The following is an 18,945-nucleotide window of genomic DNA, read 5'->3' on the forward strand; positions in this document are numbered from 1 at the left end:
CTGCTGCAGAGGGAACGCTGCTCCCTGTGCTTGATTCCCCATCAATCGCCATGTACTTCCTATTCCCGTGCCTCAGTTTCCCGCACCGATCTCCGTTTCTGTTTCCTCATTCCGGTGCCTCAGTTTCCCCTCTGTCCCGCCCGTGCCTCAGTTTCCCCGGGCCCCCCCTGCAGTCACTCCCGCCCGCCTGTCGCGCTCGCCGCGTCCGCCAGGGGGCGCTGGCGCCGCGCGCCCGCCGCCACTCCTGGCTCCTCCCACCCTGCCGCCGCCGCGCGCTCGCGCTCCAACCGCCCAATCAGCAGCCGGCCCGCGGCGCTCGCGGCCGCCCCCCGACCAATCAGCGCCTCGCGGGGCGGGGCGGGGCGGGGCTGCCGCTCCCGGTTAACGGCGCCGGTGGGTGCGCGCGGGGGGGGCGGGGCCGGGTCGCGCGCTCTGTCCGTACGTGCGCGAGAGGGGCGGGGCCGGGGGTGGTGGCCGCGCGTGCGCGGCGGGGCGGGGCGCGGGGCGGCCCCGCGGCGATCCGGGATGTCGGGCCGGCTCCTGGTGACGTAGCGGGAAGGGCCGCGCCAGACCCCCCGTCCGCTGCTGTCCCCCGGCACGGCACGGGATCCCCCACACCTCCTCCGGTTGCCCCCCGCCATGGGCAGAGCCGCGGCGGTGGGAACGGGCAGGGCGTCCGGGTCCGCCACTGGGAATGTGCCAGGCCCTGCCGCCGCGTGAGCACCGGCACCGGCAGCGTTGTCCGCGCCCGCCCCGGGCCGAGCCGTGAGTGTGGCGTCCGCCGGGCCGCCCCTGCCCCGGGAGGGAGGGAGGGGGAGAGGGCGGGAGCTCCCAGCCGGGAGCGGGGTCCTATCTCCGGTGGGGAAGGGTCTGCCGCGGTACCGGGATCCCGTGCTCACCTCCCCGTCCTGCGGGGCTCTCTCTCCCGGCAGGGCGGCGGGTGCCATGAGCAGCAGCTGCGCGTCCCCCGCCGCCTCCCGCCGCCGCCTGCAGCGCCGGGATCGATAGAGGCGGGGGCTGCGGACGCGCCATGGCCGGCAGCGGCTACACGGACCTGCGGGAGAAGCTCAAGTCCATGATGCCCTACCGGGACGGCCACAAAGGCGGCGGCGGCCTCCCGCGGGAGCCCCCCGAACCTCCGTACGACCGCAAGCGGCGGCACCAGGAGGACTCCGGCTCCGAGCCCAGCGACTACGAGGAGCAGAAGGAGGAGGAGGAAGCTCGGAAAGTCAAGAGCGGCATCCGCCAGCTTCGCCTGTTCAGCGCCGAGGAGTGCGCCAAGATCGAGGCGCGCATCGAGGACGTGGTGTCCCGGGCGGAGAAGGGGCTCTACAAGGAGCACACGGTGGATCGGGCGCCGCTGCGGAATAAGTATTTTTTTGGGGAAGGTTACACCTACGGGTCTCAGCTGCAGCGGCGAGGCCCCGGCCAGGAGCGCCTGTACCCGCGGGGGGAGGTGGACGCCATCCCCGAGTGGGTGCACGACCTGGTGATCAGGAAGCTGGTGGAGCACCGGGTGATCCCCGAGGGCTTTGTGAACAGTGCCGTCATCAACGACTACCAGCCGGGGGGCTGCATTGTCTCCCACGTGGACCCCATCCATATCTTTGAGAGGCCCATCGTCTCCGTGTCCTTCTTCAGCGACTCGGCGCTCTGCTTCGGGTGTAAATTCCAGTTCAAGCCCATCAGGGTGTCGGAGCCCGTTCTGTTCCTGCCCGTGAAGAGGGGGAGCGTCACGGTGCTCAGGTAACTCGCCCGCGTTGCCGAGGCTCCGGTTGTGTAACGCGGATCACGAGGCGCACGGATGCGCGCCCCGACGGCGCCTCGGGCTCCATCTGCCTCGGCTGTGCTGGGAACGGGTGAAACGGGGATTTGGGGGAGTGTCCCCTCCACCAGGCTTGAGGTGAATGTTGGTAGGAGCGTGGCTAACCGCTGAGTTCCTGTGAATGGTTAAAATAACACGTTGAGACACAAAATGGATCCTTTGCCCAAGAGTGGTCAGAGCGGAGCAGCTGGTAGGGACGGGGCTCCTGGGTCTATTCTTAGCCTCTGACCTGACCTTAATCGTGGGGAGGAGGTGTGAATGGCCTCGTCTTCCCAGTCTGTAAACTGGGAAGGCTGAACCCTCCCCTGCCTGGTGACGATAGGGAGACCAGAGTGCAGAGCCCCGCGTGATTGTCGCTGGGAAGTGCAGCGGGTCACGGGCACAGGAAAGGACTCTGCGTGTGCTGAGGAAGAGCCCTGGAAGGTGGAATGACCTGCCCAAGGTCACGCACTTGGTCAGCAGCAAAGCTGGGATTGGCACCGGGAAACGCTTCCTTCCTAATCCCACTGCCTCCCGGTATGGGCTGGGAGGGGGAGCAGACAGGTGAGGGGACAGCCAGGTAAGGACAGGAGCACAGGGATCCTGCTGGTGTCCATCTCCAATCCTGGCCCCTGGACTACCAGCCCCTCCTGTCCCTGAAGGTCAGAGTACTCCTGCCAGGAGCAGGGATCACCGGGACTCTGCCAGCAGTGCTACCAGCTGTATTCTCATTCGGGGGGGCTGGTTTATTTTGGACTGGTGAAGGTCCAGGCCGGTTTTCCGGGCTCCCAGGCAGTAACACAATCCCTCGCTTTGGCTTGTAAATCGATCGCCGCAGGGTTCGGGAAGGAATTTTTCCCCCCACAAACACACGGCCTCCTTGACTGGTGCATCAATAATAAATGCTGAGATCTCGCGTAGCTTTTATCTCAGAAAAGCTGCACAAACATTAACTAATCCTCGCCGTACCCCGGTGTTAGGTAACTTGTGTGGATTAGCCAGGGACGAAGGAGGCTGCGGAGGGAGTCGGGAGGGAACGGCGCTGAGGACATTTTCTCATTCTCTGGTGGATTGACAGGGCTCAGGGGGCAGAGGTCAGGGTGATTTTGTGAAATGGGACTCAAGGGGACCCATCCTGCCCTGTATCTTTTTGCTGCAGAGCAAGCTCCATCCCCAGGGATGGAGACTGCCGGGTGTGAGGCTGTTGTTCTGCTCCCTGACTTCTCTGAGACACCAGCAGAGAAACTTTCTACCCTAATTTTCCTGCTGATGATACAAACCCCTCTGCTGTCTTTCCTTGGATAAATACTTGTCCCTCCTTTTACAGCTAGAGGCCGCCTTTTTTAAGGACAGTGAGTTTTATCCTGCTTGGAAGCATTCTGGCAGAGCTGCTAATGCAGGGTCAGCCTCAAGTCTTGCAGTCAAAGCCTCTTGAAAAACTCTGGAGGAGGATCTGCAGAGGAGGATGGTGGGAGGAAGGAGAGATGCTTTCCCTGCTCCAGGACCAGAGAATGATGTTTTCTTATTCCAGACCCTTGTTCTTCCTTCAAAACTACTGGGAAGAGGCTGCTGCCTCTAGGCTCATGGAATTGGAGTGAGGCGTCTCCCAGGGGTTTTGGGTTGTTGTTCAGTGTCACTCAGGTGCTGTAATCGGTTTGTTAATGTGGCTGAAGCAATCCTGCAAACCAAATGAAGATATCTAAGATATCTTTTCCCTCCAAACCCAAGGGCTGCTTTCTGACCCACCCACTGCAGTTTGATCAAGGTCAGATGTTCTGCCTTCCAGCAAATAATAGACTTTAAACCAGGGATTATTTCAAATTTGGTACAGCAGTTAGCAGGTACTTTACACTCACTTAAGAGAGATTCTGCCAAAGTGACTGTTCTGTGTTGATAGGATCCTGGCTGGAATGAATTCTTGCCTCACAGCACATCTCCAGGATCCTGGCAGCAATCAATTCCTTGCCTCACAGCACATCTCCTGGTCTCCCATCTAACCTTAACAATCAGGAGGAACAGAAGTGCAGACCGTGCTCAGGGGTGTGTCACCAAATCTAGCCCTTGGCCATGACTAACTCCCCAAACTTGGCATTTTCTGCTGTGGGTAAACAGCTGCTGGAGGCAGTTACCCTGGAGATGGGGAATGGCACAGATAGAGGTGGCATGCCTGTAATGTCTGGGATTCAAATCCTGCTGGGTCAGTGGCTGCTCCTGGCCTGCAGCCTTTCCAGGGAAGCCGGGATAGCCTTGTGTGTTCGGGGGCTGCGTGGAAGTCACGAGGATCTAAAGGAAGCTCTAAAGTTGGATCCCTCTCTTTGACCCCACAGCACTCTCAGGCTGGCCCCAGATTGCCCCTGTCCCATTCCTGCTCCTAATTTCACAGCTGCCAATCCAGTAGGGATTTTGCAGAGAGGCTTTCCCGTTTCCCTCACTTGACTTTGTTTACCCTGAAGCAGGATGTGGTGTTTGCCAACACTGAACCTGCCTCAGAATCCTTGGAAAGTTTTCAGCCCTGAAATGACAGGTGAGGTGGAACAAGATTCACGTGGCTGGGCTGTGCCCCTCAGCCAGAAGGGAAAGGCTGAGCCAGCCCATGAGGTGCTAATGAGCCTTTCTCTCTTCTAACAAAGCCCTTTCTCCTCTCCTTTCACATCTTCGGGGATGATTTGCTCTTGTAGGTTTTGAAATGTAGAACATGACCTCCTCCAGTCCCCTCTTCCCCCACAGCCCTGGGAAGCAGGTGCTCCTGCAGGTTTGTCCCAGTGGCAGCCAGGCCAGGAGGAAGCTTCAGCTCAGGGTGTGCTGCTGGATCCCAGCCCTGTGACCCATCAGCTCCCTGGGGAGGGGCTGCTGACCTCACCACGTTTGTGCATTTTTCTTATTTTAACAATAATTTGGTGAGCATCAATCGATAGGAGCAGTGGAGATGAAAGAATTTGCTTTTTCATCTGGGGAATGTGTGCTTTGAGAATGCTTGGGCTGGGAAAAAGGGAGGGAGCAGGGGGTGTGTGGAGCCAGCTGGGATGGGGGGGTTCCAGGTGGATCCCTGCCCTGCAGCTGCTGTCATAGGAAGCAAATCTCAGCACTGAAACTACCAGGTATGTTATCTGAGCGTTGGAAAGAGTGCACCTGCAGCTGGAGGAAGGAGAGGCACAGGTAACAATTCCCAAATTCCAGGAGCTTGTGCCATAAGGGCTTCCCTCCCACAGCTGGAGAGTGCTCCAGGTCATCTCCTGGCTGTTTGTAATGCCAGGGGAGTGCTGTGATGTGTGTCCCTCCTGTGCCTGATGGAAGCAAAATCAGAGCAGGTTGGAGTCGCTGGAGGATGAGTCTCCTTCCTTCCCAGCTGGAGGAATCTCTCTGCAGCTGTCTGCTCCAAAATAGCCTTATTTCTCAGAACAGGCTGGTGGTGCAGAGGAAGTTCCACGTGTGCCAGTGGTGATGAGGCAGAGATTTGTTCAAGCTTTCCTTGTTAGAGTCTGTAGAACTTCAAGGCTTCCTTTCTGGTGATTTTTGCACAAAAATAGCCACTTTTATCTCTGTGTGAATCAATTCTGGCTCGGCAGCAGCTCATCCAGATGGAAAAAGAGACTCAGGGAAGAATTGGGGGTGTAAGGTTTGACAGGTTGGTTTGGAGTTGGGGTCTGATTTTAGGTGGTGTGTGGAAAACATCAGCACTTACCCATGTTCTTCTGGAAAATGCTCTGGGATGGAGATGTCACACTCGAATGTTCTCATGGGCAGGAATTTATGATTTTCCTTCCCAGTTAACTTTGGGTTTGTTCTCTGGGCAAGAAATCTGTGGATTGAGCCTTGATGTCATTAGGGGTCAGGTTCTCCCCCTTCACCCATCCTGAGGGTGTGCAAGGCTGGACAGTGGGGGAGAAGTTCATGCTGGCACAAGTATAACACAACTAAATAATTTTCTTTTAATTTCTCTGCCTGTGCAGGGGCACACCATCACTATATATGATACATACATGTGCAAACAGAGTTTTCCCACACCAGTTTGGCACTGGGAGCAGACTGGTGTGTCCCCTTTAGAGCCTCACTCTGGAGTGGTGGGGCTGTTGTTGGTGCTGCCTGTGTGCAAACCACTCTGGAAGTGATCTGGAAAGGGGGATTCTGCCTGGGGAAGGTGTGAAAAGGAAGATTCAGGCTGATACCTCATGATGGAGAGTGCAGGTCTGAAATCAGACCTTTCCCTGGTGTTCAGGGTGCTGCTGAGGATGCTGAGTTGAATGCTAACGTGGGTGATATTCATGAATTCACTGGAGCTTGACGCAGAGATTCCAGGAACATAATAGAGCATCATCACCAGGCCCTTGGCATAGCACTGTTGTGTTCTGCAATGCCTGGAGCACGGTGGGGATGGACACCACCCCTGCTTTAACTGGTCACGTCTTAGACTCCTAGCTCTCCTGGCAGAGCAGTAAATCTGTGTGTGAGGAGGTGTTTCTGGGTGAGTGGGTGGGTTATCTAACCAGATCAAGGAAACCCGGTCCTGTCCCCAGAGAAGACTTGCGTGTGTGAGCTCTGTTCTCTGCTCAGGGTGTCCTGAATAACCTGCCAGCCCCTGACCCTGCCAGCATGGCACAGAAAAACCTTGTGGGGACACTGGGCCTGGTGATTTCTGCTTCAGGCTGGGTGTGCAGGCTTGAGCAGCCTTCTCCCCAGTGCCTCCCAAGGTGTTCCTGCCCTTGTTGGGTGTTTCAGGAAGCTCTGGAGGTATTTGGTTTCTCTTTTCCCCGTGCTGGGCTCCAGAAGGCTCTGAGTGAGCTGACACTCTCCAAACTGCAGGTAGAGGGCAGGCCCCACCGCTGGGATCTGCTGGCTCACACCCTTGCAGTGATGGGATGTGCTCCCAGCATGGTTTGTGTGTCAGAGCAGGTGTGATTGCTGCTCTCCACGGACCCACCGTGGTTTCCCCTGCTGTGCTGGGCACAGGAGTCCAGCTGAAAACAGAAGCAGCCACGAGGAAATGCTCCAGTGTGTTGTGGGAAGCTGGGGCTGATCTTGGCCGTGGCTTTTCTCCAGCCTGCTGAAAAATGTGGAGTATCTGGAGTCAAACACTCCTGCTGACAGCAGCTACTGCTTGAGCCTGGGTTTTCCTCAGCCCAGGGAACTGTTTCACCCTGTTACAGGGAAATTTGAGTAGTGCAGCTTGGTTTGCAGGTCTGAATTTTAGGTTACCCCATGAGTACTGGGTTAGGTTCTTGTGGTGGCTGGGGATGTGCCATTTGATGGGGAGGATGATGAGGTGTCTGTGCTCAGGGAAAGGGGGTGAGTGGCTCAGCTCTTACCACAACTGCACCCCTCTGTGACTAAAAAACCTCCTGGATCTGTTACATGTTTGGGTCTGGATGTGCTGCACATCTGAGCTGTGAGAGATGCCTTTTCTCATGGGCATGTTTGGAGATGATGCTTTGGAGAAATGTACTCATTTTTTCCTCTGTTGCTTTTTAATTTCTTCATAAATTAATGGTCTGAATCTACAGTTCTATATTTCTACATGTTTTATTTCCTGGTGCTGGAGCAGGTGGCAGTTTCCTCTGGGGTATGCTGAAAAACTGAGTCATGAACCTCCCCCATAACCTCCTGACTGTGCTCATTCTTTCCCAATGTTTCCTTCCTGTAAGTCTAGCTCCTGTGTACCTGAGGGGTGGTGTTTGGAGGAGGAATTCCTGGTGGAAGTTAGGAAGTACTGGCCAAACTGAGTTGTTGTGGCTGGAAACCACTTTGTGCTTCTGCCTGGCATCTCCCTGACGGTGGCTTTTTGTTTCCCTTGTCAGTGGGTATGCGGCCGACGAAATCACACACTGCATTCGACCACAGGACATCAAGGAGAGGAGAGCTGTCATCATCCTCAGAAAGTAAGTGTTGAAGCCCTCCAGACAGCAAGATAAACGTGGATGTGGAGTCATGATAGTTAAACACTTGAAAACTCCTTGCTTGTTAATTTGCTGGCTTGATTTACACCTTGATTAGGTGTCACTCTGATGCTCCTGTCTTGCTGTACCTGGCAGTGGAAGTGGCTGGAACCTGTTCCTGCAGGGTTCATCACTTCTTGGCTCTGTGCAGCAGCACTTCATTGTCATGGCAGGGGTTGAAAGCCCTGCTGGTGCCCAAACTGGGTTTCCATGGCTCTAAACTCTTATTGTTTTGGGCTGTGTGTTCAGGTGTCTGTCTGGTCGTGTGGTACCCCCATGTGTGAATTACCTGGATTGTCTTTTGAAGCTGATGCTTGTGATGAAGAATGTCCTGTGAAGCAGAGAAAGTTTTCTTGGTATCATGGCTTTTGTTTCCTGGGGAGAGAGGAAGACACTGGCTTTGGAGGGAAATATGTAAAGAGTTCAATGCTCATTACAGAGATTGTCCTTTGAGTCTGTGTTGGGAGGCCAAGCTCCTTAAGCTGTTTTAGAAAGGGGCTTCCTGTTCTAGAAGAGCACTCCTGATGGCATTTCATCAATCACTGCTTGTTCCTAAAGCTCTTAAGAAAATAGAGACAAAGTAAACTAACCGCACCCCAAAGTCCCTTGGTAAAACCTTGTGTTCTGCCTAGGAATGTCCTCTCTCCTCAGTTCCATCTACTATGACACCAAAAAATGTGACTGCCACATATTGACCCCTGCTGACTGTGCCTTGGAAGGTGTTAGCAGTAATTCTGCTGTCGAGAAGTGTCTTTGTAAATCAAAATACACAACTTTGAGTCCTGGAAACCCAGCCAAAAACGTGGGCATTGGTGGTTGTGGCCCAGGCTGGCATAAGGCTCTCAGGCAAGCGGTCTGGATTCAGACTGGATGAGCTTTTGGATGGCTTAGTTGGTTTCAAAACAAGTCTGGCAACATTATGAGGATATGGCACAAAGCCAGAGGAGTGGAGTTGGACATCTGGTTAGAGAAACCCATGGAATGAAGGCAGGAAAAACAGCAGCCCTGAGGCATTAGCCAAGCAAAATCAGCCCAGACCCAGGGAGGCAGGATGAGATGTGGCAGGAGATAGAGAGGGATGAAAGGCAGGCTGTAGCCAAACCACCCCACAGCTGGGTATGGCCACGGGAGGTTTGGGGAGAGAGGCTGTGATAAGAACTTGGAGCTGTTGTGTTGATGGAGTTGGAGCAGCCAGGGAAGTGCTGACAAGGAGGCATCTCCAAGTCTTGTAGCTGCTTTGGCTGGAGTTTGGGAAGGAGAAACTGCCTGGTCTAGGTTGTGGAGCAGTTCCCTGGAAAAGACATACACAAATAAGCTAAAGCTGGTGCAGATATTGAATGTACCTGTTTAAACTGGCTCTGCCTCTTTCTTTGTCCAGCCTTGGTAAGCTGAGCGTGTTGGATTGTTTCAGTCAAGCCTGGCTGCCCTCAAAGTGCACCTGGGCAGGGAGGGACCTTAAACCTCACCTCATTCCAACCCCTGCCATGGGCAAGGACACCTTCCACTGGACCAGGTTCAACCTGTGCTTTTCTGGGCAACCTGTGCCAGTGCTTCACTGCTGTGTAAAGGATTTCTTTCTAATATCTAATATAAATCTTCCCTCTTTTAGTTTAAAACTCTTCCCTCTTGTCTTATGACCATCTCCCCGTGTAAAAAGTTGCTCTGTGTGTTTTTTATAAGCCCCCTTAAAGTCCTGGGAGGAGCAGTGAGGTCTCCCAGTTGTACCCAGCTGACTTGGTGTGTTCCTGAAGGGACAGAGCCTGTACTCTGCTGGCTTTGTTTGCTCATCCACCCTAATTTTTGGTGCTCATGTCAGAGCAGAATTGTCTCTGCCCATCAGACAGGACAGATAAAACCACAGCAGGATTTTTCTCTTGAGCAAAGCATAAACCCCTGGTAATTATTTCTGTGTAGCCTCTGTGGCTGTGGTGAATCCTCGGCAATATTTGCCAAAGGCTGCACCGTGATTGCTGCCAAATAGAGCTTATTAATTACTGCTTATCTCTGGCCAGGGAGGCCACCTCCCCGTGTCCCCTGCGTGTCCCTGAGCTGTGGATGGTGGCACAATGCCATTCCTGATCTCTGGATTCCCAGGATCATGCCACTTTGCCTGGAACCAGGGTGTTGTGCAACCAGGAAAACAGCTGCTTCCGCTGTTGGCCTGTGAGCACGAGAGGCTCAGGAGCAGCCAGCTCCTCATAAAACTCCTCTTCCTCTTTTTCATGGTGAGGATCAGCCCTGAGCTTTCCTGATCAGTTGGATCATCCCAGTTAGGGCTGGGATATTCGGCTCTGAATTCTGCCAGAGCCTGCTGGGTCGCAGACGTTTGAGTCTGGCTCTGCTCTTGTCTCTGCTCTGAGTGTGTTTCTGCTGACAGCAGCAGCAGAACAAAGCTGAGGGAGCTGGAGGAGCAGTGGGGTTCTGCAGGATTCTCCAGAGCAGCGTGGTTACCAAGCAGGTCATAAACACTTCAGTACTCAGTGTTTCCTGTGTGTTGGATCACAGGGCTGCCGGGAGCCAGAGGGTTTGGAAGTGCTTTGAGCCAGAGGAGAGGAGGAATGGTGCTCTCAATTTGAGATGCTGGGAGAGGTAACCTGGGAGGTGGGTATAGAAATGAAACCTATTGAACCAGGTCTTGAAAGCAGTTTTAGAGGCTTTTGCTGCCATTCTGCTTTCACTCTCATAAATAGGGTTTCTCTATTTAAGTTAGGTAGGTACATTATTCTCCATTTTGTTGTTGCTTCTCCTTGTACCTGGCTGGAGAGATCAGGGCTGGTGCTCCCTTGTCCTTGCAGTGTATTAGGGGTTGGTTTGTTTGAACTGCAGCCCCACAGTTGCTGTTGTATTTGAGAGGTTTTTAAACCACCTCATTTGTCACGAACAGGATCTACAAAGCCTTTGGTGTTCAGGCTGGACTGTGTCCAGCCCTGGAGCTGAGAACAACTCAGGATGGCAGTGTGGACCAGCACAGGCTCCAGCCTGGCAGCTGCCTGTGGAGGTGTTCCTTGTTTCTGGCATGCTGGGCAAACTCAGGCTGCCATGCCCTGCTTTGCCTGTGCCAGGCTGGCATCACCCTGATTAGCTGAAGAGGCTCTCCCTGATAGCAGAGAAGCTTGGCAGCTGGATGTGCTTCCTAATGGAAGTTTAGATTGGGATTCTCCTGTGGAAACCTCCCTCAGGAGTTAAAGTTCAGCACTGGAGAGCAAGTAGTGCTTCTCCCCCTTCATTTTTCCTCCTCCACCTGTGGCTGGCTACAATCCTGTGACAGTTCTCCTTTGGGATGAGCTGTGCTTGCTCTCCAGCACAGCTTGAGCGTGTGCAGAGCTGCTGGAAGGGATGTGGTGCAGCTTCTGTTTGCTACACCTTCTCCTGACTCGTACTTCAACTCTTTGCACCTCTTAGTCAAGAGCTGAGGAGCACCTGACCCCCAGAGATCCGTGGGCAGGAGGGAGTTTCCAGTGGAAGCAGTTATTACTGTTGCAGGTGATGATGCTTTTGCAGGGCATCTCCCACCCAGGTGGCTCAACTGGAGCTGTGAGTTATTGCCAAGTGATTTCATGGGATTTCACAGTTGTTCCAGCACCTCTGGGGTTGCAGTGAGCCCAGCACCTTTTCATTCACCATGTGACTGTGTGTCCCTGGGCCAAGGCAGGATAAAGGGGAATGGCTTCAAACTGACAGAGAGTATTTTTAAATTAGATATAAGGAAAAAATGCCTTTCTTGTGAGGGGGCTGAGGCCCTGGCACAGGTTGTCCAGAGAAGTTGTGGCTATCCCATCATTGAAAGGCCAGAGTGGACAGGGCTTGGAGCAGTCTGGTCTAGTGGAAGGTGTTCCTGCCTGTGGCAGGGGGTTGGAAATGACATGATCTTCAAGGACCCTTCCAACTGAAACCATCCTGTGATTCTCTGAAGCTTCTGGTACCACAAAGCTGCAGCTTGTTGTGCTGTGGTGTGTGGTGTTCCTGCCTCTCCTCCCGAGCTCTGTGGTTGGGGTGGAGGGTTCTGCTGCAACACCGGTGATTCTGAAGAAACTCCTTGCAAATTCTCTTCTCTTTAAATATTTGCAGAACAAGACTAGATGCACCTCGATTGGAAACAAAATCCCTGAGTAGCTCTGTGTTGCCACCAGGTTACAATTCTGACCGCCTGTCGGGAAGCAACCGGGACCAGATCCTGAAACCAAAGCGGTCCCATCGCAAAGCAGATCCTGATGCTGCCCACAGGTAGGATCATCTCTCCTAAGAGCAGTGTTTGGGATGATATCTGTGAATCAGTGCATAGCTGAGGTCCCTGGACTCAGAACTTAATTAAAAATACTCTGATTTGCACCTGCCAGGTTCTTTCTGCAATGCCCAGATCTGTTTTATCAGAACGAGCTCTTTATGTGTTCCTCCCAGACTTGTGGAGGCTGAGCTGTGGCTGTAAGCAGCTTACATTGTTTATCCTGTGAGTGGCATAATGAAGAAGCAATAGATTTGGCTGGCTTTTGATAATGCAGTCGTTCAGAACAATAGTTTCCCTGCAGCTAATCATTTTTGACCTCTATTGCCAAGCAACCTGTGCAGCTGCGTTAAACTATATTATGAAAGCAGTCCTGGGAGGGAATGGGAGGGTTTGCTATCTGGGAAAGGTTAAGGACTTCTTGGGAAGCTTTTTAGGCCTGTTTTGATTCCAGAGCTGCGTGTGTGCATTTTTGTGTGAGAAACCAGACTGTGTGGATGTTTAAGCCTGACCTTCAGGGAAGCTCCTTGCTGAGGTTTCAGACAAGCTTGAGCTCTGCCAGCAAGGCTTCCCTTAAACACCTTGGTGTGAGCACACTGATGGCTGTGAGTGATAGCCAGTCTGCCAGCTGTCCTGCATATCCCAATTCCAAAGCTTCCTGAGGATCCAGATGGCGTTCTCTGCACAATGGGTACAACCCAAAAGTTGATTTGGTCGCAGGGCTTGGCTGCTGTGCGCTCCCAGCCCTGTTTGAACCTGTCCTGGAGGGAGGAGGGTGGGGATGGTTTGTTTGTGAGCAGTGTTCATTCACCTGGACACAGGCTGGAAGGTGGATGAAGATCTGAAGCTGGGCTGCAGTTGCAGCTTCCCTGGGAGCACGCAGAGGGCCGGTGTCCGATTAGAGGAGCGATCATGCGGGACAAATGTGCACATCCGTCAGAGCTGTTTTTCAGCCTGATGTGACCTTATCAGGCTGTGGGGGATGGCTTGCATAGGCTCCTGCAGCAGATGGGTGTGAAAAACATGTTTTTCTCTGGCCTCAGAGACTCCAGTATAACAGGTAATTCTCACAGATATTATGGTGGAATCTCTCAGGAACCACTCAGATAAAGTAAGTGGTGTGTGCAGCCCACCAACCCAGTCCTGCTAGGAAGTGATCACAGGCAGCTCTGCAAAAATAACAGTTGAACTGTGCTGGTATTTGAGAGGACAGAGGATTTTGGAGCTGTGGTGTGATCCTGCACTATAAGGAGCTCAGCTCTGAGCTCTAAATTCTGCTGCAGTAGAGACAGACCCTTCTGCCCAAGAGATTTTTCTTGGGACCACAAGCTGCAAGTTAAAAAGAAAGAGGTGACTGGAAGTGCTCCTGATGGAGGTAAAGGCAAAAGCTCCAAAATCCTTTTGGGATTTTGGGAGCCTTGGGAAGGGAAAGAGCTGGCCCATTATAGTGAAATTCTTAGCTCCCCTTGGGAGGTGCAGCTTGGTGATCTGTTCCTGCTCTGCCAAGTACCCAGTGCTGGGAAAGCAGCAGGAAAACAGGCAGAGCTGTCCCAGCAGGAACACCTGGATCTCATCGTGGTGTGCCCTCACTCCTGTGCTCTCCCTCTCCACAGGCCACGGATTCTAGAGATGGATAAGGAGGAGAACAGGCGCTCAGTCCTCTTACCAAAACATAGGAGACGGAGCAACTTCAGCTCTGAGAACTATTGGCGAAGGTCTTACGAGTACACAGAGGACTGTGACGAGGAAGAGGAGGATGGCAGCCCCGCCAGGAAAGTCAAAATGAGGCGGCACTGAGGATTGCACTTCCCAGGCTCGTGGAGTTGATGAGATTGGCCTCCAGTCTGTGAAAACTTTCTCCTCCCTCTGGCTATCTTCCATCTAGCTTCAGTTTTGGTTTTTCCTTTCAGGCTGAAGAGTAAACAGGAAGGATTTGGTTTTATGAATGGAGGAATGCTGAGACATACGTGAGGATGGAACGTGTCCAGTGCACATGGTGTCCTGAGTCATGGGTCAAATGGGCATCTCTCCCTTAGGAAGCAGATAAAGTTATGCCAGGTTGTCTGTTGGGATTTCTTTTGAAAACACCAAAAAGTTTAACTGTTTCAAGAATTGTATTTCTGTTTTGGTTTTGTTTTTTCCTTTTTTTTTTCCCTTTCTTTTTTTTTTTTTTTTCTTTAAAACTTTTCCTTTCTGAATGTTCTAAATATGATGTTTGACCCCAGGAGCTGAAATTCCATGGTGGGCTCATATTCCTTGTTTCCCCAAAGGGCTCCTTGGTCTTTTCTTACCTGATGGTTGTTGGGTCTGTTTGAAGGGTGCCCTGCAGTAACTGGAAGTTTGAAGCTTTGCAGACCCCTCTTGCTGCGATCGATTTCAAAGGGTTTAGGACATTTTTGTTGCACTTTAGTGTTTTAAATGCCGTAGGTTTCCTTTCCAGACCCTTTTCCCAAGCCAGCGTGTCGCAGCCCTGTGTCCCTGCGCTGCCCTCTCCGAGAAGAATGTACTAGAGCTCTGGTTTCTCAGTGCTGGTCTGACTGGGACTGTGCTGTGGATGAGGAGGAAGGAAACTGGCCCAGCATTGCCCTGAGATCCATATTGGAATCTCAGGGCTGCCAAGTGAGGGATCACACTGAGCACGTGCTGCTTCCCAGAGCTGGGGATAGCAAGGAGGAGTAGGAGACGCTGTGCTTGTGAGGGCTTGTGCCTTGGGACCCCTGAGAAGAGCCCTTCTCCACTGCCCCTTCCAGGTGGAGAGGGCTGAGTTGGTGCAGCATTCGTGGCACAATGTCCCATCCCAAGGGACTGGCTGCACTCTGGTGGAGCAGGAACAGGAACTGCTGTGGCCTTGGGGGAGCTGAGCAGCTCTGTCCCCTCCGAGGCTGGCTCTGGGAGCAGGGACACTGCAGGGCTCGAGTTTGGCCCCAGTTCAGTGCATCCAGCACTGAAGTTGCCTGTTTCTCCTGGTTTATTCCTGCCTGTGTTCCTGGGGTAGGGAGTTTTCTGGTTGCTCCAGGAAATGCTGAGAAGAATCAGGTGTTCAGCCCTGTGGAGTTGTGTTAGAGCATCTGCCATCATCATCCTCTTCTCCACCTGGTTTGCATTAGCCCAGACCAAAGCCTTGGTGTTTGAAAAGTTTGGGGCCCAACGCCATATTTAGAGCTGTACTTTTAAGGAAAACTTCCTCCAGTTGATTCTTTGAACCCAAGTGTTGGCAGTTGCAAGGAGTAGTCTTATTTTTAAATTTTTACTGCTTTGCCCTCCTTCCAGTTGTAGTTTTTCTTAGTGTCGTGTCCCCCACACACTTCATGGTCTGCACGCTTGGCAATAAAAAGATGTAATATATTTTGAAACCTGTTTGCTGCTGTCTTGGGGGGGGCTCCTAGTTTAAAGCAACCACCCAGGTGGTGTTCCCTGCAGCACTGATGGAGGATATTTGCTGACATCTGGGTCCCACTGTCCTGTCCCTTCCCTGCTGATTTTCACCTGGTGTTGGGGTTCTGCTCAGGCTGGATCTTGTCACACGAGCTCAGTGGATGTTGCCATCACCCTCAGCACACTGCTGGCCTGTGGGGGTGTTGGTGGGTCCCACTATCCAGTGGTTTTCCTGTTGAGACTGAAGGAACGTGTCTTGTCAGTCCAGAGATCCGAAAGTTTGTGCTTCTGCTGCTTGTAAAACCTTGACAATGCCGTTTTCAGACCACACGTAGCATTTGAAGCGATGTTCCTTGCCCTCCCAGCTTTCTGCTGTGAATCCAGGCCAGCTCTTGGCTACAAACTCCCTGTTTTGGAAAGCTTGGCATTCCCCTGATAGCAAAACCACACGCAGGGAGCAGAGATCCCTTCTCCTCCTGCTGGCTGTGTCTTTCTGGATCCATCCTGGCCATGCCCCGTGCCCGTCGTGCTGCTGGGCTCTGCTGTGGGTGCAGACAGTGACAGAGGTCACTGCCAGAGGTCTCAGCTCTCCCCTCCTGGCTCCCAGTTTTATCCCTACCTCTCCAGAATAGATACTCTACCCTGGTGTCAACTCAAAATGAAGCTGGAGCAGCCAGCCTTTCCACAGCTGCTTCCCAGAGCAGGACTTCCATGGGATGAGGCGCTGGCTCTGTCTCTGGACACCCTGAGGATCTCTAGCCTGGTCCCAGCCATCACCTCATCCCTTGTGCAGGCTGTACATGTGCAAGTTTCCTTTCCCAGCTTGTTTTGGTATTCCTGCATGTCCTGCTCAGGAGCTTTCCCAGCTTCCCTCTTCTCATCCATGCAGTGGGTCAGAGCTGGCAGCCGTGGCTGAGGGGACAGGAGGAGCTCTTCTCCAGCCATGATCTTGGTTTTTAACCTGACTGCTTGGGGCTTGACACCTTGGAGAGAGGGGGAGCAGGATGCAGGTGGGCAGAACCCACAGCATCCCTCAGGAGAGGAGTCCCCAGCATCCAGGCAGGGCCATCTTCCCACTTGTACAGACATTTTCTATAGACACGGATGTATATGTGTAGATAACATGGTTTTTTAACTCTTTTGCACTGAACAACATCAGAGTGAAACCTGGATTCAAAACTAGAAGACATTTTTCACACGGATCCAGAGGTCTGGATCCTTCTGTAACCTGTCTGGTTGAAACTGTGGCTCAGAATTCCTGGTTTTCTCTGTTGGGCTGCACACAGGCATCAGGTCGGGCTTGGTGGCATGGGGCTGGTGCTGAGCAGGGAGTGGGGTGAGCTCCAGTTTGGGGGCAAAACTTCTCCCATCTGCCCCCCAGGCTGGGCTCATGCACATGTTGGGTTTGTCATGTGTCTGATCTGGTTGTGTGTGTGGTCCAACCTCTCCATCCACCCACAGCGTGTCCATGCTCAGCCCCAAACTGGGAGCTACATCCAGCGTGACAATCCATGTGCCCAGACCCCCAGCCCAGACCAGGAGAACTGTCTTTCCTAAGGAAGGAGGAGGAAAGTGGGGTTCATCCCTTCTTTTCTGCAAAGAGCAGGAGGAATTGGGGTTTGTTCCTGTTACCGTATCTCAAGAAGGGTCAGTGTGGAATTATCCAAGCCCGTGGATCAAAACAGCTGCCAGGCTTTGAGGAGGGCTGGGGGGGGCTGGGGTCTAGACCCCCACCAGCAGCAAAGAATTTTTTACCTGCCAAAAGTGTTCCCTTTCCCTGTTGTGAGGAGAAACATTCACCTGGGAAATGTCTCTGCTCCTTCCCCTGCCCACACTTAGAAGTTCTGGCTGACTTTAATTTTTGTTTTTTAAAAGATTCTAATTTTTTTGTTACCAATAAAAATAAAAATAAAAAAAAAAGAAATAAAAAAAAAGAAAGTGGCAATATTTTTTTCTGTAAGCTTTTCCTAGGAAAAAGCGTGGTTTGTAACAAAGTTGTACAGTTCTGAAGTTTGAGATACGAGAAGTACTGTGTGAAACGCTGTAAATGGGGCAGAGATTATTTTATGTACAGTCTGACGTGGGGGAATCTTTTAATTCCAGTTGATTCTTAGGAAGAATTTGGTTCTTCACTGTCAGGGTTTGGAATTTCATGGTTTCATTATTTTTTTTTTCTTGTATAGATTGCTGCATTAATTGAATAAAAGCAGAAAGCATCGCTTGGCCTGGCTGTGTGGTAGTACTGGGGGCTGGGATGTGCCTCGATTCCCCCTGGCAGGAATGAGGTGCTTGGGAGCAGGGAACTGGTTCTAAATAAAGGGACTCACCAGCTCCCTGGGGACAGGGTGGCCAAATGTGGTGGCTGTGCTTCCTGAGCTGTCCTAGAAAGCAGGGATAGGGATCTCTGCTTCCTCCTCTTCTGCCAGCACCCTGTGCTTCAGCCTCGTGCTGAGCTCCTCATCCTCCTTGTGCCCCTCTCCTGCAAGAGGGAGATGGGGGCATGGGTGTGAGGTGCCAGAGATGGGATGGATGGGGTCTGCTGCTCTTCCTCCTCCTGTTCTTTCTTTCCTGTTCTGCTCTCTTCTCTCTCCTATCCTCATCCTCTTCTCCATCCTTTTCCCCTCGTCTCTCATTTTCCTCTTTCTTCCTCCCGTTTGTCCTCTCCTCTTCACACATCTTTCTCTCTTATTCCTCTTCCCTCCCATTTTCACTCCTCTCTTCTTTCTCCCCTCTGTTCTCCTCCTTCCTCCTCTGAGCTCTTCCTCCTTTTCTGCCTCATCAACCTCCCCACCCTCAATCCCCGGGTGAACCTGCGGTCCAGGCCCCTCCTGAACCATCCATGAACCCTCATCCACCCATGAGCCCACAGCCCATCACCGAGACATCATTCCGCGCTCACCCCGGGCTGTTTTCCACCCCAAACCCTGCGTCACCGCAGTGCCGCAGCCCCGCAGGGCCGGGGTTAGTCAGCAGGGAGGGGAAGCCATGCCCTGCCCGGGGTGACTCACCCCAAAACTGGGTGCAGGGCAGGTTGTTCCCCCTCCCACCTTGGGATGATGCCGTGGGGGGAGTGGGGAACAACATTCCCGAAGCTCTGGTGGGAATAATGAGTCGCCGGCCGGGAATGAGCCTCGAATGCTCACTCTGGGAGCCGGCAGGATGCTCCAGGCCTTGTCGCCGGGGCGCCGCCATGTTGATGCACCCCATGGCTGTGGGGCACATGATGAGATCCTGAATCCACGACACCCCGTGTTTGCGGGGCTTTGCGACCGCGATGACCAGGCTTGGGGTGTCCTCCCTGTCCTTCACCATGCCCACGGGAAGGAGAAACACCGAAAGAAGAGGATTTAAAAATAATATAAATAAATCCAGCGTAGAGGGCGTTAAGTTGAAGGACTACGTCTCCCATCAGCAGCAGCGGCGGCGCAGGCGCAGCAGGGGTGGGCGGGGCCGCGGCGCGCGGCGCGCGTTGCCGCGCGGTGATTGGCGGGAGGAGCTGTCAGTCAGGGTTCCGCCCCGCCCCCGCCGCGGCGGTGCCTGCCCGGGCTCGGCGGGCGCGCGCACCGGGACCCCGCACCGGCACCGGGGACCCCGCACCGGCACCGCGCCCCCTG

At 53.3% G+C, this 18,945-nt stretch overlaps 1 protein-coding gene across 1 annotated transcript; it reads left to right on the top strand.

Annotated features, from left to right (window-relative positions):
* The first annotated feature begins 944 nt into the window (after nt 1-944).
* On the top strand, nt 945-17,549 carry ALKBH5 (alkB homolog 5, RNA demethylase). Its single transcript, XM_033074224.2, has 4 exons — nt 945-1,746; nt 7,597-7,677; nt 11,803-11,958; nt 13,570-17,549. The coding sequence occupies exons 1-4, from the start codon at nt 1,031-1,033 to the stop codon at nt 13,751-13,753; spliced, it is 1,137 nt and encodes a 378-aa protein (XP_032930115.1). The 5' UTR covers nt 945-1,030; the 3' UTR covers nt 13,754-17,549.
* The last annotated feature ends 1,396 nt before the right edge of the window (nt 17,550-18,945 follow it).

This window comes from Catharus ustulatus, chromosome 16 (genome assembly GCF_009819885.2).
Source record: "Catharus ustulatus isolate bCatUst1 chromosome 16, bCatUst1.pri.v2, whole genome shotgun sequence".
Lineage (NCBI taxonomy): Eukaryota > Metazoa > Chordata > Aves > Passeriformes > Turdidae > Catharus > Catharus ustulatus.